Genomic DNA, 25,492 nt, shown 5'->3' on the forward strand with positions numbered 1-25,492 from the left:
TATAGTTATAATGTTTTAATATTAAAATGCTCTCCTTGGTTTTGGTCTCCAAAGGTTCCTCATTCTCACAGGCTGTCTCCAGAGATTATCCCTGAATTGAAGAACTCGGAGAACTATTGTCGGAATCCAGGAGGAGACAGTGAAAAGCCTTGGTGCTACACCACGGATAGAAGCTTTAGATGGGACAACTGCAATGTTCCAAAATGTGGGGATGGTAAGTACACAGATTGATAACCAACACATTGCATATTTTTAAAAAATGCCTGAAAATGATACTGAATCTATGAAATCCCAGTTTTAAAGAACATATTTATATGAAATTGTCAATGAAACAACTTTTCAATTTTTGTGGTTTTTACAGATACGGTTTCTATAATATTGTCTTGCTGTGAGTAATCTTCAGTGAAGAGCTTGTATTCAGAATTACCGCCTTAGTTTGAAAAACTGTAATTTGTAACATTACACTACCCTGCATATTTCTGACATATTTATGGAAATACAGTACAGTAGATTTCCTGTAGGGAACTGTATCAGCATGTAAGCTGCAAAGGAACAAAAAAGGATTAACTCCACAAAATGCCCAAATTCGGCTCCAAAGACAAAACATTGTTCGTTCGTTTGTTTTCCTTTTCAACATGGAATTAACCTGTTCTTATTCCTATCCTAGAACTAGTTATAACACTTAAGTATAAGATTTTCTTTAAAGTTTTACTTCACTTAGAAAAGTACTGTTTTTGTATTCTTAATCAAATGCCATGTGTTCACTGGGCAGCAAAACACTTTTGGAAAAAGATACTGTGGCAGGGAGAGCTGCCTCCCCGCCCTTAATTAAGTGCAGCTGGGCTGGAGTGTGGAGCTCCCAGGGAGGCCATTAGACTGCTTGACCAGCATGAGAATGCGGATGCGTTGCTGTATGCTCCATGCATGGTCAGTCAGCCGGTAAACCAGCTCCTGGGTCTCGTTGGAGTCACAGTTACAGAGAAGAATGGTAGTAAAACCTGAGTTAAAATTCTGTTTGAACTTATTCCCTTAAATAAAGTCTGTATTCTGAATCCAGGGCTGCCTATGTTTGTATTTCGAGAATCCTCCCAGGCATGACACTGTCGCTCATACGTTTGTCGCTCATACGTGAAGCCAGAAGTAATAAAAAGAGAGATGGTGATTCCTTAAACAAAAATCAGTACGTGAACTAGGGAATTTTTAAACCCTAGTTCAAAATGTTGTATGAATCACTTCACGATTTAATACGTATTGTGAAAGCAATATAATGAGAATTTTTTCTTTTAACATGATGAAAACCTAGAAAACATATTCAGAACTAGCTGTCATTATGATCACAGATCTTCCGGTCAGGAGCTAGATGCCCTTGCCATCTGAGCTACTGTACCACAGCTCCTCTCATTTACTGGATGCATTAAAATCAAAACATTATTGTGTGACATTAAAATGTGCCTATATTCATTTTTTTCTCCTACAGTTTCTATGCCTGTGTCTACACACCCTAAACATCAGGCTCCAAACATACCTCATTTGGTGTCCCCTACCTACTCCATGACTGTGATTGTTTTAGTCATATCTGTTTTTGCTGCTGCAGCATTCCTCATTGTTCTTGTTCTCATGTGTCGAAGAAGAAGAAAAACATGGAAGAACAGGAAGAGGTCAGTTACTTGAAATGAATGGTTTTAATCTTCAGGAGATCTTTGGTATGCTTACACATGTGCATTTCAATATGCATTTGTAGTCTGAAAGCCGAGTAAAAAAACAAGTTTTGGAGTGTGCGTTGTTAGCTTTATGAAACCTTCTGAATCCCTAGACTTATGTCTCCTTCTAGGGCAGTGGTGCCCATCCCTCATCCTGAAGGAACATTGTGTCTGCTGGTTTTTATTCCAGCTGAGCTCTAAATCGCCTCTGCCAGTTTTTTTTATTTAGCTTGTTTTTCTTCTTAGTCTAAGTTTCCAAAATATCCTCCTTCACAGATACTGTTTCCAACAATTTTAACATACAGAACGTGTTTACACAGCCTCTCCTCACTTTGCCTGCCACTATTTTTGCCAAACAACTCTTGCTAGTTGAAAAATTGATAATTAAGAGATACAGGTGGGAATGACAGTTTCAGACTCCCACACGAGCCTGTTTCCTTCTGCAGAACTGCAATTGATTACATTTCAGGCAACATACTTGAATGAAGACAATTCTGCAACTCAGAAATTGGTATACGGTTGATATCAATCACAAATCCCATTTAACCTTTCAAGAGCTGAAAGTTAATTTACAAATACTCCTCAAACAGAAGAATTAAATCAATCAACATGTGATTAAGAATGCACCTGGAGTAAGACAGTGTTCCTCCAGAATAAGGGTTAAGAAATATATTTCTGAACCACAGAACAAGGTAGTCACAGGGCACGATATAGAACAATATTACTATTGATTTAAAAAAAACCCAACAAGTTTTACTTTTTGTAAAAAAAAAACATCCAGCAATTTCTTCTGTCTGAATCTTTCACTGCAATACCTTTTTCCTTTATTTTATAAGGGTAATGGAAACACCCACTTTGACAACTCTTCCTTCCGAGCTGTTGCTGGACCGCCTCCATCCTAATCCAATGTACCAACGCTTACCTCTCCTTCTCAACTCCAAGCTCCTTAGTTTGGAATACCCAAGAAATAACATTGAGTATGTGAGGGATATTGGAGAAGGTGCCTTTGGAAGGGTTTTCCAAGCTAGGTAAGACAAAATGTGATTATATGTATAAATATAAACCAAGGGTATACAGTATACAAAGTTAATGGTTATCAATAATTTTACTTGACATGAAATATATGCTGAAGATCATTGCTGCTGTTACACTTGCCTTGCTTTTGCTTCTACGTCTTTAAAAAGCAGAGTTGTAAAATTAAAAAAAAAACATTATGTGGAATTTAAATTAAATTCTAAGAAATTCAAATTCATACTTTATGACTGGTTAATGTGGCAATAATAAACAATCCATTGTGCTCTTCTTTACTTCTTGAGTCAAATTATAATAGTTGAACTCACTTGGCTCAGAAAATGTCTGTGCCGGTCAGAGAACAGTACTGTCACACCCCCCCTTACTCATGAGGTACTTTATGAGCCAGTGATAACTGCTGCAATGGTGATGTTGGGGAGGAGGGAGGGGTGCAAGGAAAACGATGCACACAGCTCCGTCTATAGCCAGGGAGCTTTTATGTGTATCGGTGTGGAAGTGCAAGATTAGAATTTGACCTCCACCCGAACTTCAGTTCAATAACACCATGAATTCTATGTGGGAGCAATACTGCCAAAGACAACATTCTTTACTGTTTGCTGTTTCTCTAGAACTGTACATCAATAGTGCCTGAACCGTTACCAAGTTCCCTATTGTCACCATCATTGAAAGTAAAAAAAAAGACGACGGAAATTGTATTCAAATATTATGAAGACTATTTTTTAATGTTGTGTTTGAGGGCATAATTAGGCCGTTGATCTCCGATGCATAAAAATATAAGACCTGTTAAGGATCGGGGGAGGTCATTCAGTAACACAACTGTAGTTCACCAGAAAAGACTGGTATCAAAATGCTTAAAGGCATTGACAAAGTTCAGAACTCTGGCTGCTTTTAGCAAAGAGCTGTATGAGATCCCCGGATCAATGAGGTAACTAACCATCAAGTGGGCTAGATGGGCCAAATGGCTTCCTCTCAGTTGTTACCTTTCAGGATCTTACTCTTACTGAAGGAGTGTTAGAAGTCTCTCTCATTTAGTAGTAGTAGTAGTAGTAGTAGTAGTAATAATAATAATAATAATAATAATAATAATAATAATAATAATAATAATAATAATAATAATAATAGATCTTCGTGATCTTGATTGACTGCCATAGCACGAGCATTTTAATAAGAATAGAGACACCAAATCATTCAGTCACATGATTTTCTCTGTCAGAATACATTTCTTTGCTTACTAAATTTGCTCTTTGGAGTGCTTTGTGTTATAAAGTATGTCTTGTTGGCGCCTACAGTACATAGAAGTTTCTAAATTAAAAGCAGCTAAACTTTTCGTGCTGTACCCAGGTTCCAGATAATTTGCTAGTGATGTCAGTGGTGACATCTTTCCTTTCCTCATTATCCATGTTCACTTGAAAGGCATCTTTGTTTGGATATGGAGACTCCTGGGAAAAGTATTAAGAGATGGATAAGCTTCATGCCAACAGCCAGAAATAGGGGCAAGAATTCTAATATCAGCAGGGCTAACATTGGTTTCAATGTGAAACTTCCCTGCAGGCATTATCATGTTAGCTGTGACTGGTAAGAAACCTATTTATACCTCAGCATAAGTGTTTACTTTCTTCAGGAACTGACAGTTCAGGAGCTGACAGGGAGCCCAGCAGCTTCCATGACAGGAAGCAATCAGTAATGACTTGATAAATCCTTTAAGAGTGTCTTGCCAGTTTTGCTCAGCTGTGTATCTTTAGACAGCTGCAAATGTAATATAGTACATCACCTTCTCTTTTATCCATATCACAAATATTTATGCACTATGCTAAATAATTGACCATTAATTAATGTTATTGCTTTAACTTTAATTCACTAAACTTAGATATTTATATGTATGTGTGTTTTCTTGTTTATACAACTATAGTAGAGTAAATAATGTTGTTAAACAATGCATGAAACATTCATTGCTGTACTAAATTAGATACATATGTATCTAATATATGTACTGTATATATATATATTGTTTTTAGCATTATAAGAATATTAAGGATTGTTTGTTAAACTATTCTAATGGATCAGTGAGGTCTCTTGCAGGTTTGAGTATTAATTCTTCATGACACTGGCAAGTTATAGTTAACAAAGTACTAGAAAATCCTGATATGAAGATTTCAAATATAAAGTTTGAATCCTGCTGGATTCAAACTCAAGAGATTTTTATGGAAACACTCACTGTTTTAATATCCTCTGATCAGTTATACGTGCAGAAGAATGCAGGTTCCCAAAGTATACTAGAATATGCATTATGAGATCAGGTTGGATGAAGGGTCCTCACTATGCATGGCGGTGCAGTGGTTAGCATTACTGCCTCTCAGCACTAGGGCTCAGGGTCCAGATCTGGGGTGCTATCTAAGTGGAGCTTGAATGTTCTCCCCATGTTCTTGTGGTTTCTTGTGGCAAGTGGGTGCTTGCCAGTTGTAACCAACATAATGGTAGGTTAATTTGCTTTTGGGAAAATTGGCCCTTGTGTGAGTGTGTACATGTTTGTGTCTATCTGTGTGTGTCCTGTGATGGACAGGGGTCTCTGGCTTCCTCACGATCCTTTGCTGGATAAAACAGTTAGAAAATGGATGGAAGGCTCTCACTATACCATATGGAACTTGTGCACGTGGGACCTGCATAATAATTGTGGCCACCCACATTAAAAGCAAGAAAAAAGAGAAGCATGTGTTGGAGAATGTTTGTGTGTGGTCGTTGTTGGTTAGTGCATGTGTGCACCAGCTAGGCAAGCTGAATATCTTTTTGTACAAAATTATGGCAGATTTGGAATTTAATTATGCTTCATTTAATATGAATTTTATTTCGCTTGGACTTGCCACTTTATAATGTATATGGCGTGACAGAATGTGTGGCAAGGTACTGTACTCAAAAGGGGCACAATTAAGCCATTGGTCTGCAGAGACTGTACACTGATTAACTTGCCACAAAGAACTAGAACTACAATACCCAGACGGCCATGATGTAGTGTAAAATGACAGACAAAAATTTGCCCTAGGATTATGAAAAAAAAACGTATCTTTGAATGTGGCAGCAGTTCAATACTTGGGAGATCTTTAATCTGTATAACCAGCTGGTACTGTAAATGGTGTTGGTGGACCAACAGGTGACAGACTTCCCACTAAACCAGAATTTCCAAACCAGTGCTGCAGCATAAGAGGTGTCATGATTCAGACGAGATATTAAACTGAAGTAATGACTATTTGACCATTCAGTTTTCCTTGCAAGTGTTAAGGGTAAGTATTCTGAACCCATATTTCAGCAGTGCATGCTATGGGTCATCTCCTATATTTTAAAACTTTCGGAAGAATTACAAATGCGTGTCTTTGAATGTATAAGTGTATGTAAGATTGTGGAAGAACACATTTGATGTATCTTTTAAAGAGATCCCTTCTGTGATGAGGATGTAAACTAATGAGGATATATCCTAAATAAGGATAAAAAACAAACAAACAGCAGAGCTCAGTGTCTGGATCAATGTCACTAAGCATAAAAGCAATTGTGAAAGATTGTGGAAAATATTTAAGAACAAATTTTAAAAAATGAAAAATGTAAAAAAATCAAAAATGGCAATTATATTATACTTTAAATACTGTAAGTGGTTTAGCCACCATTCTCTCCAAATAGGATTTTTTTTTAAATGGAGGCTCCAAAGAAGGAGCTAATAATTTATTGTTGGTTTTGTTTTACAGTTTTGTAATACCGACTGAATGTTCACTGATAACACCTTGTGTGAATAAAGCACATTCCACATTACAATTAACCACGTGAATAGATTGTCAGGCGTTGCAGTGAAGCAGTTGGTTTGGACCCAATGCGAGGCAGTTGTAGGTCTTTTCCGGAAAGGTTCCGTTTAGTACCAAAAGTATCTAAGTCCGAAAACGTTAAGCAAAGCTGTAGCCAAAGGATAGTGCTAGAGTTTCGAGAGCCAAAAAGTCGATCAGACAGAAGTGTCTTTCCAAAAAGGTAAAGCGAGCTTTAAGCTCGGGAGAGGAAACCTCAATAGTGAGTGGAGACTGAGTGGAGTGAGAGGGTATAGCTAGGGAAGATTGTGTGGAATGATAATTGATTAATTAGTGAGTGAATGTCTACGGTGAGAGGTGCTCGTGGGTATGGTGGTTCTAAGTGCTCGTGTGCGGTTCATGACATAGATATAGCTTGAGAATAAAAGCCTTGGTTGACACAAAAAGTTCAGGCACTTACATTTCTGCATTGCAAAGCACATACTGTACACATAAATATTTAAATACTGTACAAGCACACAAGGAACATTAGATATGCCAATTAGCCTAACCATCTTGTCTTTCGGAAATGGGAGAAAACAGCAACAAGTCCTGGACAAGTCCCCCATGTACACAGCAAAGACAGGAAAACCTCATATAAAAGGCATTCCCTCTCTTGAATCAAACCCAGGACCCAAGAGCAGTAAGGCAACAGGTATTACCACAACACCACCATGGCAACATATTTGACAACACACCAAAGCAAATGGAAAATATTACAAAAAATATAAATGTACAGAAATGTTTATATGTATTGTTTGCTTAGCAACAATACTTAGCTTGTAATGAGAAGTGATGCAGCTCAAGTAATTATTTAAATTATTTAAATGTTAGGAAATGAGCCTGTATTATTGACCTAGCCAGTTTAATTGTCAAGTTTATTTACTTTGCAGTTCTGTTGGAAAGTTGGTGCATTTGATAATTGCCTTTTTAATAACTAATAATTCCTTGAACTGAACCAAAAAAAAAGTCCCTAGGTATAAAGTAAGCATTCTGGCATACTTGTATAGAACTGAAAAAATATCTGCTGTTAATAACTTTAATAAATATTTAATGATTTTGGCATTTAGAATTCTTTTACATCCTTAACTATGTAGTCTCTTCCTGTCTAATTGCTTTTTATATTTTATGTTGTAGGGCTCCTAGGTTACTTTCTCTTGAACCTTTCACCATGGTAGCAGTGAAGATGCTTAAAGAGGAGGCTTCAGCAGACATGCAGGCAGACTTCCAGAGAGAAGCAGCTCTGATGGCTGAGTTCGATCACCCCAACATAGTTAAGCTCCTAGGTAACGCTGCGCTTTCATATACAAAAAACAGTCTGTGGAATTTTCTTCTTCTAAAGAAATATAAACAAACTTGCAAAACTCTAAATATTTCTTGAAGGCACAGATTAAATTGTTTGCTTTGTTGCACTGAAGGATACACTTGGCTTGGCTAGCTGTCTTAAATGTATAATGAACATGTCTGAAAGAAACTAAAATGATTACTAATGTGTCTACAGCTTCATGTAATTACTTAGTATATATTTCACATTCAAATCTCCAGTATTCAATGATATATACTGAACATGTATTACTATGTTTTACTGGAGTGTCTTTCATGCATCAGTTCATCTCATATAATGATAATGACACCTATAAAAACAAATTATAAAATCTGAATATCCACCTAAACATGAGATGCTTGTTAATAATATTTTTGTATTTTCTTGTAGTAGTAACCAGGTCACTGTACCTTTAAGGAACTTGTTAACATAAGTCAATTTTTAAAGATATTTAATCTCTTAACTTCAATATCATTGTCATGCCATCACCCTATCACCCCAAACTAAAATATCTCCAAAACGCCTTAGTTGTTTCGTCTTTTACTTAATTAAAATGAAACTAAACATGATGACTAGAAATCCATAGGAAACAGAGAACAATTACAATGGAATTTTTTTCAAAATGTTGTAGTTAAATTATTTTCACATCTACAGGTCTTCAAGTGTGAAGCATAATTTATTTATGTCCCATAGAATTGGGATGTGTGTAAATAAAAATATTGAAAAAGTCATTAAAAATAATTCCAATAGAGCACTGTTACCAAAAAAGAAAAGAGAAGGATCTGTGTGTTCCACTTACATTCATTCACGTTTTTTATGTTTCTTCATGTTGATATAAAGGATGTTACCACTGCCAAATAATCAGGAATTCTGTAGACGTGTTAATATTATATATCTGTTGCTGAAAGCAATTACATGGCATAGAATTTATTCCTGTTAATGCTTGGAGATTTTATGTTAGATCATTATAATTTCAGTGCACTTCAATCTGTGAATATACTGAAGTCTTGGCAAACAATAGCTGTTCTTGTTCATTTCAACAAGTAACAATCAAGCAATGGAGGACTGAGTACTTCTACCAATGTCGCAGATGGTCCAGACAGGAATGTCATGTCCTGTCTTGAGCCCCTCTCCTGAGGAGATATAGGTGGCATACCTTCTACTTTCCCCTTTTATGTGTCTCACAGTTTTTAATGTTTTTTTAGCAGGACTGGATCCTGGCTTTCACTCTTTTGCTGGGTTTATCTACACTTGGTGTCTTTATCGTGAAATTAGCTCAAATCAAACCTTTTTAGAGCTGCGTTGGAGTATAGGTTAGAATTTGACTGTGCCTCTCTCTGTATATTGGGCATTTCTCAGTGTTTCACTCTGTGTATTACAGAATTCTCAGTGCATCGTGGTGCTTTTTCCTTTTTATTACACAACCACTTGCAGCTGTTTGACATGTTTGACCCTAGGAAGTTGTTTTCAGTGCTTTGAGGAACCAAAAGAAAGTGGTTCCAAGCCAATGAGGAAATGCCAATGTTGTGTTGCCCATAATGCTTAAGGCTCCATCTTTGAGCCATAGATGAACAATATCCTTGGCCAGTTGCTGGTGACAGAGGTTTCAGAGAAATTGCAGAAGCAAAACAGTTTAGCATGTTCTAACTCCTGGGAACTTTTGTTATTGCTTTGGCCACACACAAGCCTTTCACCAAGGTTACAACTTTGGGTTCCCTTATTCAAGAGGTCAGGGACCTATCACTGTGGTCTGTTCTATGGGCCTTTCATACCAGTCTACTTATATGCTGCTTTATCTTTATCATATTGCCCACTGGTGGTGCTGCACTCTGACCACCTGGTTACTTAACACTTAATTGACTTTGCACTTAAATTTTATCTGATACTATTTCCTTCTACTGAGGCAGTTACATTTTCCACTCCATCTCATGAAGAGGTTCAGCAATGAAAGATGGAGAGCAGGAAGTGTGACAACCCCAAATCTACTTATGTTACTTATGTTAGGGTCTGAGGATAGGGCATCATGCTCCTGCCTGGCCTGCTGGGGATGCTGGTATAAAGGCTTAGTTCTCTCCACATTGTGTTGCAACAATATCCCATTGCATTGTGGATATTCTTCTCATACAGGGAACCAAGGTTACCGAATAATCAAATTTCATCCAATTAGGTTAACATATTCATTTAAGTAACCAAGATCACATTTAAAATGAAAATATGACAAGATTCTCAACGACTGACTTGACAGACTGTGCTCTGCATAATGCACCTTTAATAATATTCCTGTTTTATGTTTTTGTTCAGGAGTGTGTGCCGTAGGGAAACCAATGTGTCTGTTGTTCGAGTACATGGCATATGGAGATCTGAACGAATACTTGCGCAGACGTTCCCCGAGCCAGCACAGCCTGAGCCGTGCAAGTCTTTCTGGGAGAAGCCTTTCCTCCGAGTCAGAAATGGTTGCCCTAAGCTGTGTTGACCAGCTCTACATCTCCAAACAAGTGGCAGCTGGCATGGCTTATCTCTCTGAACGCAAGTTTGTGCACAGGGATTTGGCAACACGCAACTGCTTGGTGGGGGAAAACATGATTGTGAAAATTGCAGACTTCGGGCTGTCTCGCAATATCTATTCAGCTGACTATTACAAAGCAAATGAAAATGACGCCATCCCTATCAGATGGATGCCTCCTGAATCCATCTTCTACAACCGTTATACAACGGAATCAGATGTCTGGGCATATGGAGTGGTGCTGTGGGAGATCTTTTCCAATGGCATGCAGCCTTACTATGGTATGGCCCATGAAGAAGTCATCTACTATGTGAGGGATGGTAATATCCTTTCTTGCCCTGAGAACTGCCCACTGGAGCTGTATAACCTAATGCGGCTCTGCTGGAGCACTCATCCAACGGACAGACCTAGTTTTGCCAGTATCCATCGCATCCTTGAACGTATGCATGATCAGATGCTGCGTGCAAGTTTGCCATGATAGACAATCGGGGTTTAAGAGCTTGTCCATGAATCAGCTCACACCTACATTCTGTATCATTTCACATAAGGATGTTAAACACTCCTATATCAGCAAGAGGTGGCTGCATTACAATGGTTCACTTTTTGTAAACATCAAGGATGCAAAAACTTAGGTGAATAGCAGCCAGTGCTGCTGTTAAGATCAATGAAGAAATAAGAATTTATATATTTTAAAAGGAATTTAAATCATATGATAGGATCAGTAAACAGGAATATATAGTTAAGGAAGAGCAACTTATTTTTTTCTATTATAAGAAGTGCTATACTGTACATAAATGGACCTACCCCACTTCAAAAATATTGGCTGCTGAAATAATGACCATATGTAAGCATTATTGACTATACATATAGAGGGACTGATAATGTTCTTTCAACATCAATATGTACAATCTCTTGTTAATTGTTGGCCACTGTCTAAGAACTTTAAACATAACTTGTAATGGAGAAGGTATTTCCTTCACTTACTATATTTATAGGGATGAATAAAGCCAATTTAAAGTTTTTATAAAGGTCAATTTTACATAAGTATGCATTACATACTGTAAATATGCATATGCATTTACATATGCTTTGGTTCTTGTGTACATATTTGAACATGCTCAGCATAGATTGCTCTGGGAGAAGCTTATACAATGTATATGTCCTGATGCCTGTGTTTTTCTTTTTGTTGGAAATGGCACAGTCCTACAGAAATTGCCACAAGATAGAACAATATATATAACAAGTTGTTTGCTCCTAGCGAGAGTTGCAGCAAACTGAAGCCTATCCTCTGACCCCAAGGTTTATAGCAGGACTGCGCTCTACATGGGACATGAGTCCGTCATAAGGCACACACCACACAGGGACAATTTAAGAGACACCAATTAACTTAGTTTTGGGAGCTAGAAGTAAAGAGGACCTAGAGAAAATTCTTGTTAACAAAGAAAGAGCATGCAAACTTCACACAAAGGGCAAAACAGGCTAAACTCAGACCCTAGAGCTTTAAAACGCAGTTCCACCATGGCCCATTCAGCTGCCCCTGACTAGATTCTTAACATAAATGTAGTGCTATTTTTTTAAAAGTGTCTGCATTTCAGTGTCGAATATTGAACATATACTATAGCATATTCCAAAGTGGCACATAATCACTTTAGGCTTTAGTATTTTGTTGTTATTTTGTGATTTAACATGATGCAATTCCACAAACAGATCAGAATAACATTTTATACAGTTATAATACATAATGAGTTTTCATATGAAAAATAGATCAATAAATGTTTTTCTTAAAAATAAAGTTGTACTCGAAAGATGGGAAATGGACATCCCATTGATCGGTGTTTCTAAATTAATTTGATCTATTTTTATTAAACCACTCTATGTCTAGTTATGTCAAATGTATGAGTGCAACTTCTGTACTTGTTTAAATATTAGATATGTAATTTGTATATGGGTTCAATAACTTGCATGACAGACTATCTGAATAGCTTTTAATGTACTGAATAACGAGAAATGTTTGCTTTTGTATTTTGCTTTTAAATATTGTATCTATTTTCAATTTTTTTTTGAAAATTTAAGAATACTAATTTCTTTTTATGTACTCGTATATTACACAGGTGACACTATTTCTCCACAGTATACAGTAGATACAATTGAAACAGTTTACATCAGCCTTTAATTCTCCTTGGAATAATTTGAGTAGCTAACGGTATAATAGAGATTTGAAAATAACATTCAATTTTTTTTTTCACCTTTTCACTTTTGAAAGAAAACAGGACTGAAACTGTGTAACATTCTTATCTTATTTTGACTATGTATATTTTGTATATGGTATAGCTATCATGAAAACTAAAAACATTGTACATTGCATTTTATATTGGTTTATTAAACTGCAATATACAGTACCTGAATACTTTGTGCAAAATAATACTGTAATCCAGCACTGTTCTTATAGTCTTATAGGTTGTGTAAAATATATATAGCTGAAAAACCTGCTGGATTGGTACGCTCCAGGACCAGGGTTGGAGACCCCCACTACAATGAAACAACTGGATGCAGGACAATGGCGCAGAAGGACTCAGACCAAAGTAAAATAAAAGAAAGGGGTGTGCCACCTTCTTTAAAAGAAGACATAATACAGTATATGACATACAATACTGATATAAAGAACAAAAGACATTCTGTAATTCACTCTTCGCCTGCAGTAAATTGAGATGGCGGAAGATATCCCTATTTATTTGTCGCTCCTCCTTGAACAGGATGGTTACTCCAAAGATAAGAGGGCTTCCCTGGTGTGGAGAACCAAAATGACAGATGCTAAACTTCACTAGGAAGATCCTCGGGAACTGTACACACAAAATTCACAATGACTGTGAAGTGAAGTCCAAAAATGGTTCACCACCCATGACCAATAATATAATAATTAACACATTGACACCCAATGAGTCTATTTACAATAATTAGAGGAAGCACCATAGCAATCTAGGACTGTGACTGATATCACAGCAACATTCATACCATCCCCATGTCCGGGGCTGAGGTAAGTCAATAGTAGGAGGCACTGCCAACCTCTCTTGATACACTGCCATACTTCTCATCTCAAAGGGTTGGGTCCCACCATGCTTATGACTTCCTTTCTTCTCTGAAGACTCCTAGTGTCCTGGAGAGTGCTCAAGTCTTCCACAATTTACAGTATAATGGTCCTGGTCTGGCAGGATATTTGGCACACTATCCAGGTCTGGTATGCCATAATACCAGTATAAAGACATTGTATAGTTCCCAAAATTAAACAAAAAAATGGAGGGTAGCACCTCTATTATCTACTCCAGCAGAATGCATCTGGGTTGTGGCAACAATAATCTAATACTGAAGGGACTGACATCTAGTGAGCGTATTCACAAAAAATAGAGGACTGCTTGCGGCCTCTAGTGGCAGGTTGGTCGCAAATGCTGTTGCTTCATCGATTGGCCTGTCACAACCCTGTTATCTAAAAGCCTGCCAGTCCAGGTCTTTCCACTCTGTACTAGCTAGTTCTTGCATCCTCTTAGTTTTCTTTTGTCTGTGTTGGCTTAAATTTTAGTGGGCTTGGAGCACTAGAAATATCTTAGAAAACTTAAGTCTGATGAGCAGGACATCTATCATTATGTATCAATTATATTGTTACACAAGCAGCCTGAGTGGAAGCTTTGTCTTTGCTGGAAAGTAGACACATCAGGATAAGGTTCCAGGACTTGATTGACTTAGTGTATCCAGTTTGGCAACACTACAAGCGACTACACTACATGTGGCTAGACACTTCTGCCCAGACTATCATTTGACTTGTTGTACACAACAATTAGTGTATTGTTCTGCATACCAGTGACACACTTGCTGATGTGTAGTTTACTTAAAGTAGTTTAAGTAATTCAAGTAGGGTAAAGGTTTATTCCATGGTAAAAAGAGAAGAAAGGAGCCTTCTTTAGTTGTCCGAAAATGCTTGTGTTAAAATGCTGATGAGTCCACCTGAGATGGCAGCTCTGCTGTTGTAGAGATTGTGAAATATTCTGCATCACATAGGTCTCACCTCTTCACTTGTCACCAATCAAATCTCTTGCTAATTAGGTGATTTTGTGATGTGCATACTTTACACAACATTGTTAATGACTGCTATCTTTTGGTAGTCTGTATGTGGCAACCCACACATCACATTTACTGTACATTTGTCAAGCACAGCTGGCCTATTGGTGAGATGACAATGACTGCTTGCTGTGTAACAATCTACGTTCATGGGTAACTTATACTGTATAGTACAATACTAGTTTCACAGGCAAAAACACCCAACATACCTAATCTACTCATATAAATACCTATTTAATCCATTTAAACATAATAATACTCAACATTATTAGGTTTTTAAAAAAGAGCTTCAAGTATATATTTAAGAATTCTTGAATACTTCTAGGTTTTTTAGAACTGGAAGTTTTAAAATTTAATAGGTCTAAGCTTTCTGTAGAAAGAAGAATGGAGCAAATCTGATTCAATAAGTGTGATGTGATAACAATGCTTAGTCGGTAGTTACTTGGTGACAGAAAAATGATTATGAAATCAGGGAATTGTATTTTTAGCAAAAGCCTGGATAAGCTTATAAATAAATTTAATATCTTTATGCATTTAAAAAGTAAAAATAAAAAGAATAGAAAACAAACAACATAAACTCCTCCTCAGCATTGCTCTCTTAAGGAAAGAAAGGGGGCATCCAAATTATTATACTGCAATACAATACAGAATTCAGTATAAAAGGGTGTATCAAATGAAACAAAGAACAAGTTTTAAAAATAAAAAGAACATTTCCTGGTTTTCATTGAAATACCATTGTTAATGGATAGTGGATAATGGACAAAGTTTGGAGGAACAAAATAAGTCAATTTGGACTAGTTGAAACCATAATCTAGAATGTGCTGACTATTCTTCTAACAGACAACAATCAAACTGTGCAGAGCACAATTGTTACAAGTTTCTTTTACCTCCAAGTACTCAGTAAGTACTTGGAGAATGCACATTATGAGACATTTTCACAGCAAAAAGCCAAAAATATCCCTGGAAGTCTTATAAAAAAGGGTAGAAAACTGTCATAAACTAGATTTTTCTTCCACAAACTGAACTACTGGATTTAAGGATCTTGCATTTTTAGTTCACTCACAAACCAGAAATCAACAGCATGTGAGATCTGTCTACTATGCATTTGGCATTTGGCCTACAATGAATTGTGTACAGAATAAATCAGAGAGCATGCCCTTTAATGTTTAGGATTGTTGAAATATATAGACTTTTTCAGTCCAATGTTTATACTTTGTTTGAACCTCCATGTGGAATTACTATGTCTGAGACAGTTTCTGGCAGCATTAACTTTTCATTAAAGAATAATCATCCTACAAAAATATGCCGTATGACATGGGAGAAAGGAGGGAGGATAGGAGATACAAAAAATATGTGAACATTCACTGGATCATCCTACTTTTTAATTATTTTTATCTTTCAATATTTGGCAATTACAAACATTAACAATGAAGTAATAATTGACAGTAGGCAAATACAGTAATATAAAAGTTCTGTTTTGGTTACAGATTCTGAGAGTAACAAGAAACTGAAAAAGCAAGTAAAAAATTGCTGCTCCCTGATCGAGTGACCTTAGAGGTAAACACCAATGCAATACTGGCCTTGTAGTTCTACAATTTATCTTCTCTGATAAGAAAATTGTTTTCTATGTCTTTCTTCTATGTCCATTAAATCTTACCAAATCTAAGTCTGTCAGAAATGTGTTAGCAACAAGGCTACTTTGGAAAAGCATGACAAAGTGTGCAGATACTGTTCGTACCAGTAATAACAGAAAAATAAAAGCCAGCTGTAAAGGTATGCACTTAAAACATACTGTACCATTTCACTTTTAATAAACATGCCTCTTTCAAAATTTACAAAAAAGTAAACTTTAAAATAGGCTATAAAAATCATATAAAACATTTTAACATTTTAGAATAAAAAGGCATCATAGCCAAAGAACATGTGCTCTTCCAAATTCAGATGAAATGTTTATTTGTTGGTTAACCACTGAATACACCCTAAGTATTTAAAAAATGTATTTGTCAACATATGCAATATATACTGTATATGTGTACATTTTGAGTCAACTGAATATATACATTTTTAGTTGTTATATAATATAAAGGAATAAAACTGAGCAAAATAACTTACTTTTTAAGTGCTCTCCATAAGGTGTGGTATTGTGCTAAATCATACAACCCATAATATTCAGTTAGGGATTTTAAAATCAGACCTACAAACAATCAAAAAACATTGCAACATGCCACATTGTTGTTCTGTAGGATTTTCTGATACAACAGGACTGATTTTACATACTTCAATCTCTAGTAGTATTTAATCACAGTGTTTAATCTTAAAATATTTTGAGTCCAAATACATTTTTTTTACAAAATATTTAAAAATTACTCAATACTCTTGATGTAGATGCTACGTTAATAAAAACTATACCACCAATATGTTAACAAATACAAATTTAGATCTCCATTTTTATTTTTATAGCATTGCATGATGAAGGAGAACTGTTTAAAAGCACTCAAAAGAGTGTTAAGAGTTGATCGTGTCTTCACAGTTCATTGTCCTTGATATTACCTTCTGACATTTGGAGAATACCCAGTTTTACAATACACGCTCATATGTGGTTCAATGTTTCTTTATCAAATGATATTTGTGAAGAACAGCAAGAATGCTCCTGGTTTCAGCTGCTGTGATTTAAGAGCTTGGCGCCTACTGTATGGCCAGACTGTGGGCTTATTGTACTTTAGATTCACATTTGCATTATGCATCACATACCAAACATATTCTCGTCACTTCCAAGATATAGAACACATTTTGTATGGTGTTCCGGACCAGACAGAGATGAAGAGCAAGTTGTCAACACAGTTCTTTTTGGGTGTGTGAATGGATTTCTTGAACAACTGGACCGATGAACTGGTAAATGACTGGAATGTTTTACATCCCTACCATTCAGCATCTGTTCTTAGATCCAGTTCTTTCCTTTTCAAGAGGGACCAGATCCTTTCAACTTTCTCAAGGACAAAATAAATCCCATCTGTCATGGTGGGCAGTTTAAAGTAGATCCAAATTATGTTGTTTAACGATCAAGAACCATTTTAAAATTGACTTAAAATCAATTACAAATGTTTTCTTTAATGTACTGTATCATAAAGCGTTTCCTTGATTTCTATCTTCCATCTACAAATATATTTGAATACATGTAGAATATCTATTATCATAAAACTAAATAAAAAAGTATATTTTTTCCTGTATGACAAAATTGAAATGTTTTGCATCTAGTTGTGGGGTTAAAATACTGGCAACTACGGTCATGGAATATTATTTTACTGCATCAATCTTAAACTGGCGCTAGTACCCACCACCAATTTCACTGATATTAGAATAGCATTTGAAAGCAGCTATATATGCAGATGTATAACACTTTACTATTATGACAGTGGGCATGAGATCAGTCATGCTGAAAAAATAAGGGTCCTTCAGTAAAACATTTTATAAAGGATACTGCGTGGTGTTAGAATCTGCTTCTATTTTATTTTGGTGAGGACATGAAGAGCAAGAGTTCAATTTGTATTAGTTTTGCAACAATAAAGCATACTGTTTTCTTCCAAGGTCAACTTTATTTATAGACCCTTAAGCATGTTTAACTGTTTGAAGGGAAGTTTTAAACACCTTATTCCATGAACATGTCACAGTAAAGCTTTTCAACTTTTTGATGAATAGATTCAGGACATTCTGTAAATTACAGCAGATATTATTCCCCGCCATCTTCAGCTTGCAACCTTCAGGAAGTGATCTTGAGTCACAATGTTCCTTCAGTCTTCTTTTCCTCCACTCCTGATAATAGAGATTGCAGGTAATGCAAAGATTTTGTAAATGTGTTTTCACAGTTTATATTTTCAATAACTCTTACAACTTTAATACCAGTTTATAATCCTGTTGAGTACTATTTATTGGTGTCTGCACTTCATATTCTAGCTATAAAACAATTTTAGAGCACTTTATTGTAATAGAAGGCTGGTTAATGAGTACTTAAATATTGAATCCACCAAATTCCACAGTCTGATAACTAAAAAAGACAAATACACCTCCTTCTAGGAAAGTAAGAAAAGTACAGTAGGAAACATGTAGGCAGAAGAGGAGAGTTTATTAGTGTTTATAGGGACCAAATAAAACTTTCCTGGAAGACCAACTTTACAGATATGAGATTTCAGGTAATCTCCTAATTTGATGATATTGCTAATGGGCAGAAAAGTATTCATATCCCCACCCCCCAAATACTTGACTAAATTATACATCATTATTTCATATATAAATTATATTTTACAAATGAAGGAAACTAATGCAGACATCCAAGGTAGATAATGAAAAAATACAAGTGGCCTTAGAAAACAATTTAGTATGCTGAAAAGACAGTAAAACACGTTTTTCAATCCCATACGTATAATTTTAAAGGCATAAAGAAGAAATTAAGGCCAGTAAACTTTGTTTAAAAGTTACCATTTATGTATGCCATCCTGTTTAATTATTTTACAAAGAAACAGTTCCCTTTTTTGAAGAAACATTTGGATATACATACATTTATATAGCCAGTACAAACAAAATTCAATTCACACTTTTTAAACAAAGATCTAACCACAAATTACATCTTCACTTGAAATAGAAAAATATATCTTTAATGGTTATGGCAGTGTATCTAAACAAAAACAATAAGATATAAGGAGTCCTATTGAGAAAGAGAAAAAGTCCATCACAAGCATGCTGATGGAATGGGTATAAATGCTTATTACATGAAATGTGTTCTTAATTCCTTAAGTTATTATTTTTAAAGCATAAAATCTACATGTAAATGTGAGTTAGTGGGTATAAGGTTGAACAGCAGTCGGCAATATTGCTGTCACACATCAGAGATCAGATATGCAAGAAACACCTTTCAAGACTATAGTTCATAAGCCGCAAAGGATAGATAAAAATTGGAAAGAGGGAAGTCAGGGTTTATTTGATAATCCTTTTAATAATGGATAATCTCCAGTCATCCTTAAGCAGTTCATGGAATGTCTTAAGGTATGTGGGAAAACCCTTCGAAAAAATACAGGTGAGTGTTGAAATGCTCCCTTTCTCTCCTGAATACCTGGAATTGCATCTCCCTTGAACTATCCTTTGCTTGGCGTGTTCACACAACAGAATGATCGTTATTATGGGCTCCACTCAGGATGGTGTGGTTGACAGAAGAAGCTGAGCGGTCCGAACCTTCTGCTGTGCCATTGACATTCTCTTGGCGTTGACAGCACAGGATTTGTTTGAAAGTGGCGCTCATCTCCTTGTCGCGGTAGGAGTAAATGATGGGGTTCATGGCAGAGTTGAACTCGGCGAGGAGGAGAAAGAACTTCTCAAAATCAAGCACGTTACACTTGGCACAGAAAACATCCAACAGCAGCAAAACCAAACCAGGGGTCCAGCAGATGATAAAAGCACCTGGGAGGAGGAAACAAAAAGTAGAAATAATCATGAGCACCTTTTACTGGTGGCTGTGTTTGTCAGGTTTACTCGCTGTTAAGGTACAATTGCACATGAGAATTGTTCTTTTTAACAATTTGATTGCCTGGAGTAACATGTTATATCAGAGAATAAAATTTGATCTAATCATGGAGACAAGTGCAGAAACATTCCTACTAATTTCGATACTTCTTAAGTGAGCCTGTAAGGACTGTGGGCTACTTCAATTTTACATATTTTGAACAGCTACTAGAGATGAGTGGGTAAGGGTAAGATAATCATGTCTTTAAGCAAGTTAACTACAGCATCTCATTAACGTTACAAACCGTTACAACTGCTATTTACAAAAATAAATAAGCGTATAAAGCAAAAGGTCAGTTCTCAACATGAAGAAAAAATAAAATATAAAGGAAAATTATTGCAATGACCGTACAACAGTATGCAACACTGCATAAATGAGTGCAATTAAACACATTCAGTTCAGTACTTTATTTTAAAACTGAGATATACACAGCTGTGGATCTGGGTTTTGCATTATTTTCTAAAAAATGATGAGTAACTCTTGCAGACCTATATTAAAAATCTACTCAAAGAAAATACCTGTTGGGAGCAGGTAGTTTGTCTGTTAGTGATGCTGCCTCACACTGGGTAAAATTCAGCATTGGGAGCTTTCCTATGACCACGTATTTGTGTTTTAACTAGGTGCTACAGTTTCCTTCCGCCCTCTGAAGACACAATTGAGAGATGCCAGTGAACCTGGTGTGTATGTGTGCATGTGATTGGCATCCCATCCAGGGTGTAATCCTGTCTTGAGTCTGTGGTTGTGAGACAGGCTTCTGGTTGCAGCAACCACTAACAGTAGTCAGTGGCTTTCTAAAAATGAATGTACTGCATGGAGAATCCTGAAACTGTGGTCTATAATATATACCTTCTTGAAGACTCATAAATTCTCTAGTTCCTCAAGAAATCGAGACAGATAAATGAAGTTAATTTAATGTATTTGCATTAGATTTCTTCAAATACTGTGACAAACGTGTTTGGTGAATGTAGATTTCAAAATAATCCTCTAGAAAATTATCTCAACACATACAATATCTTTAAGAACATACCTTATGAAAAAGACATCTAAACTGCTTAAGAGTACATACAAGGGGGGCAGGTGTCACTTTGAATTAAATAACAGAAAAGGTGTCATAGAGACCTTATTTCTTAATGACAATTACAGTGATAAATATAACTATGTAACTATTCTCACTCAAAAAGGTAGGTTAAGTAGTATATCCGAGCCTGCTACATGCATATCAAGGAGATATTCCTTGCAATATATTAATATCCTTGGAAAACTGGCAAAAATAGCACTTAATTTCCTTCTTTTTACTCTTATTTTGTGTTGATAAACCAGTCTGTCAGTGAATCAAATCATAATTTAGCCTTGTCACAGTCTCTGCACTGAGGTAAAGACACTGTCCAGCACACAAGTACAACAGAAAAGACAATGCTCATCTCTCCTGGTGATCTCCTCATTCTTATTAAGGTGTGTTTGCTGGACTGTTGCTAGACTACAGTCTGGATAAAAATTCAGCACACATCCCTCAGACAACTGAATAGAGCTGGAATGCCGGCTTTTTTTTTTTTAAAGGACCAGTCTATCAGTGAAGCAAATCATAATCTAGCCTTGTCACAGCCTCTCCCTACAGTCCATGTGTCCCCCCCACACTTAAGTCTCACCATGTTAGTTTTGGAAACTACATAGGTATTTGCTCCCCCCCCCCACCCAAGAGTCCAATGGAATATGGAATTCCTTTTGACCAGTCCACTATATTCAATTTCTTCTGACCAATCCACTGTATAGATTATTTTATGGGCTTTTTTGCTTGTTAAAAAGTCGAGTTCCACCTTTGCGGTAGTATTCAGTGTTCCCATTGTTCACCCAAGGGAAAGTTCAGTTTCATGATCATTTCTGAATATGTGACATCTGAGCATATAAATCCTCAGACAGCGATCTATCTGACATCATCTATGAGTGCTGGAGTAGACCAACCAGTTCAGGATAACAAAATGTTCATTTTTTTCTTACTTGGGGAAAAAACAGAGGACTCCAACCTTTTTCTAGAGCACAAATGATTCACACATTAAGAAACACACACGAGGGGGCTAGCAAAAATAATAAAAGGAGAAGGATCTGGCAACAAAAGCTCAGGACTACTATCCTGCCGTACAATCATGTGATCTCCAATTTCCTAAAATAATTCGAAGAATAATGTATTTCATTGGAAAAGTAAATTTCCAGTGTGGCACTGTGTAGAAAAAAATCCATCACTCCATATCCTTCAGAATGTGTAAGCTTAGTTACAGAATTCATGACTTTTATGTTTAAATATTCCAAATGAAGAGAAAATTGTTCTGGCTACAATATATTTTGGATAAGAGAAGCTTTTAGTTAACACAGCTGGTCCTGCATTACAGTTTACTTCACGTCTAAGTTATGTGGAGGCTCTACAGAGTCAGATAAAAGTCCAACAAGCTGTTTGCACCACAGCTATTTGAGACAAATCACAGCTCCCTATACAAATGAACAGAAATGCTGCCTAATTCTCAAGTCATTTCTACAGATGTGGTTTAATGGATTTTAAATACTTCAAAATTTAGAAAATGTATCTGGTTTATATATTCATGGATTACGTGTTACATTAAATAGATTAAATTGGTAAGCAAGCACGAATTTCTATTATATTGGAATCTCATCATGTTTTGTTTTGAAGAGGAAAGAAAGGCATTTCAAGCAAAATTCTTGACTCGGTCAGTGTCTTCATCTCTGTGTTTAAATTCTTGGATACGTTTCAGTAACAGAAGATCGCATTTATTGTACTGTGTAGCCAGAGTGCCAATTTGTCTTCAGCAACAGGAATCAAATGGTTGCATCTGGACAAGCACACAATGCTGACAGGCGCTTTGCTTGAGCACAACATGTCAGTTTGCTTTTTCTCAGATCTGCAAACTTAAGCAGAATAATTACCGATTTAATTTTATGTTTGTATGGGGTTTTAGGCAAGCATGTGCTTATATTACAAAAAAAGCAAATTCCAGAGTTCAGTAAATCATTTTATTTTCCTTTAAACTTTGCTCTTTTCACCACACGCATGTCCATATAATTGAAATGCTATGACCTATTTGTTAGGAAGTATTTAAAATACGTCTTAACAAAAAGCAGTTTTCATATAGTAAATAAGGCTGAAATAATAAGTATCTCTCTTTTAAAACATACTCTATGTGGATGATATTAAAGAGACATATATTTCTCTATTCCCATTTCTTTATAAACATTTGCAGTGGTAAGTTCACTTCACATCACTGGCTAACTACTTAGTACATTAACTAGTTTGATACATGATATACCTTCTAAATATATGAAACTATATACATGGAAATTTCCCAAACACATTTGTATAACAAAAGATGAGTTATTCTGTTCAATAGTAAAAAATTAGACAAAACTAGTACATTGCTTAGTCACTAAAAGTAAGGTGTCAATTATATCTAATTTTTTTAAATCCCAGGTTTTTTATTTCATTATTGAAGCCTGCAGTGAAAAGGAATAGTTTCTTCTTAGACAACTCTTATCAGACAACTTACGTTTAGAAAAAAGATTAATCCCTCGTGTAAGACTGTTTCTGCATTAAATAAAAGATATTTAAAATACATTTAAATAAGTTTATTTCTTATCTAACACTTAAATTAAAAAAATAAATTATGCCTATTCCTAGATTTCTTGCTTAGGGCATGCAGAAGACCTTACAATAATTTCTATTTTACTGAAATTTCAAAATAGAGAAAAAAAATCCTGGTGTTTTAGTTTGTTTTCAGAGAAAATGTCAAGCTATTATTTGTACTTGTCAACTTCTAAACAACTGAAAAATTCCCTTCTGCTTCAAGAAAATGTGTATACAAGGTCTGTAAACAGTGAAATTTCACTGTTTTCTAGTAGAATGTGAAAGATTCTTTCTATTTCCTTCAGCCACAGGGAGTGAAGGATATGAAATAACTTTTGACAGAGGTTTACAGGACAATAAAAAAAAGCCCAGAAGGTTTTGTTTTATAAATGTATAATCCAAGTCAGGCATCTACAACTCTTCTTCTGGAATGCTCGATTCAATAAGATAAGAGATCCCTTTAGAAATGAGACAAAATCTGCTGGACTGGGATCCTTCAGGACCAGGACTGAAGACCAATAGATATACAAAAGAAAACCTAAACACCGGCTGCATAATATACCTCAAGCAGGTAGCTGCGCAGGCTGCAAAGGAACAAAATTTATTCCACACTGAAAAGAAGAGACACAATGTTTCGGCTGTAGAGCCTTCTTTAGGTGTGAGTGTATGAAGTAAGATGTGAAGAAGACTCCACGGCCGAAACTTTGTGTCTCTTTCTTTTCAGCATGGAATAAACATTTGCTTGTTCCAATATGCCCCACGATGCAGTTTTCTAAGAATTCATTATACTTCAGATGCAGTAAACTTTGGAATTCAGTCCAATTCATGGCAGGTTTATTCAAAAGGAATATGAAAAATAGATATTCTTTTTTTTCTATTCAAGATTTATTTGTGAATAGGTGGAAATAATACCACTCTCTGGAAATAAACCGAAAAATGGAAAAGCCATTGTGTATAATACATGGATATAGCAGGCCATCAGATAAACAATGATGTTTGCTTACTGCCTTATCACCTCTGATTTTTCAGCCAGGAAAAATATGTTCCATTCTTTAGGAATTAAAATATATTCAAAAAACTTAAAAAGCACTGCTTTTGTACTACATTCTGTACCATCTTCTGGAAGATGGAACAAAACGATTAATCCAGAGGAAGCGTTTCATTATTCATCACAATAATATCAAATCATACCATAGATGCAGTTAACAGACTACACATTTCTCTTTAGGAACAAATCCAAACTGTATGCACTGTGATTACTGGTCAGACTTTCAGACCAGTCAAAGAAGATCCAAATGCACTAATGGGTTTGTTTAGCTAGTTCTCATAATGGGGCCTCCCTGATGTTTCATTCCGAGTTCATGCTGCACTATTTAAACTGGCTGCCATTCAAGGTGTTGCTAGAAGTCTTGCTCTTTGAAGGGATTCAATTTATTATTTCCTTCAAGGTTTCCATATGCAGTGACTGGGCTTTACAAGCTACAGGAACAGATATGAATATTCGTCTGAATTTGTTATGAAATATAACGTCTTCGTCAATATATTTTACATCTCTGTAACATGCGATCTCTATTCTATTTACATTAAAGTTAAATAAAAAGAATTAGGGAGTCCACCCATCTCAGTTCAGCATTCTGGCATTACTGTAACTATGCTATTAACTATTTGCAAATTATACTTCATAACAAACCAAAATAACAATTTTAAATCATACATTTATAATTTCAATCAAGTGAAGTTAGGTTAAAATTATACAATACGCTAGGAAGACCTCATTTAGAATACTGTGTGCTGGTCACCGTATTGCAAAAAAGATATTACTG

General features: G+C 35.8%; 2 protein-coding genes across 2 annotated transcripts in view; one reads left to right on the top strand and one right to left on the bottom strand.

The window, feature by feature from the left end:
• The window catches only part of musk (muscle, skeletal, receptor tyrosine kinase), a 43,709-nt gene extending 30,933 nt beyond the window's left edge, over positions 1-12,776 (top strand). The window contains exons 13-17 of the mRNA XM_088630238.1: positions 55-214; positions 1,478-1,658; positions 2,537-2,728; positions 7,691-7,839; positions 10,179-12,776. Of these exons, the coding sequence (XP_088486364.1) occupies positions 55-214; positions 1,478-1,658; positions 2,537-2,728; positions 7,691-7,839; positions 10,179-10,858 (1,362 nt within the window). The 3' untranslated portion in view covers positions 10,859-12,776. The remainder of the gene's footprint in view (positions 1-54; positions 215-1,477; positions 1,659-2,536; positions 2,729-7,690; positions 7,840-10,178) is intronic.
• A 4,175-nt stretch (positions 12,777-16,951) lies between these two features.
• Positions 16,952-25,492, bottom strand: part of lpar1 (lysophosphatidic acid receptor 1) — a 64,936-nt gene continuing 56,395 nt past the window's right edge. Inside the window, exons 3-4 of the mRNA XM_088630237.1 lie at positions 19,595-19,938; positions 16,952-18,300 (exon numbers count right to left, since the gene is read on the bottom strand). Of these exons, the coding sequence (XP_088486363.1) occupies positions 19,637-19,938 (302 nt within the window). The 3' untranslated portion in view covers positions 16,952-18,300; positions 19,595-19,636. The remainder of the gene's footprint in view (positions 18,301-19,594; positions 19,939-25,492) is intronic.

This window comes from Lepisosteus platostomus, chromosome 4, assembly GCF_059453375.1.
Source record: "Lepisosteus platostomus isolate fLepPlt1 chromosome 4, fLepPlt1.hap1, whole genome shotgun sequence".
NCBI lineage: Eukaryota > Metazoa > Chordata > Actinopteri > Semionotiformes > Lepisosteidae > Lepisosteus > Lepisosteus platostomus.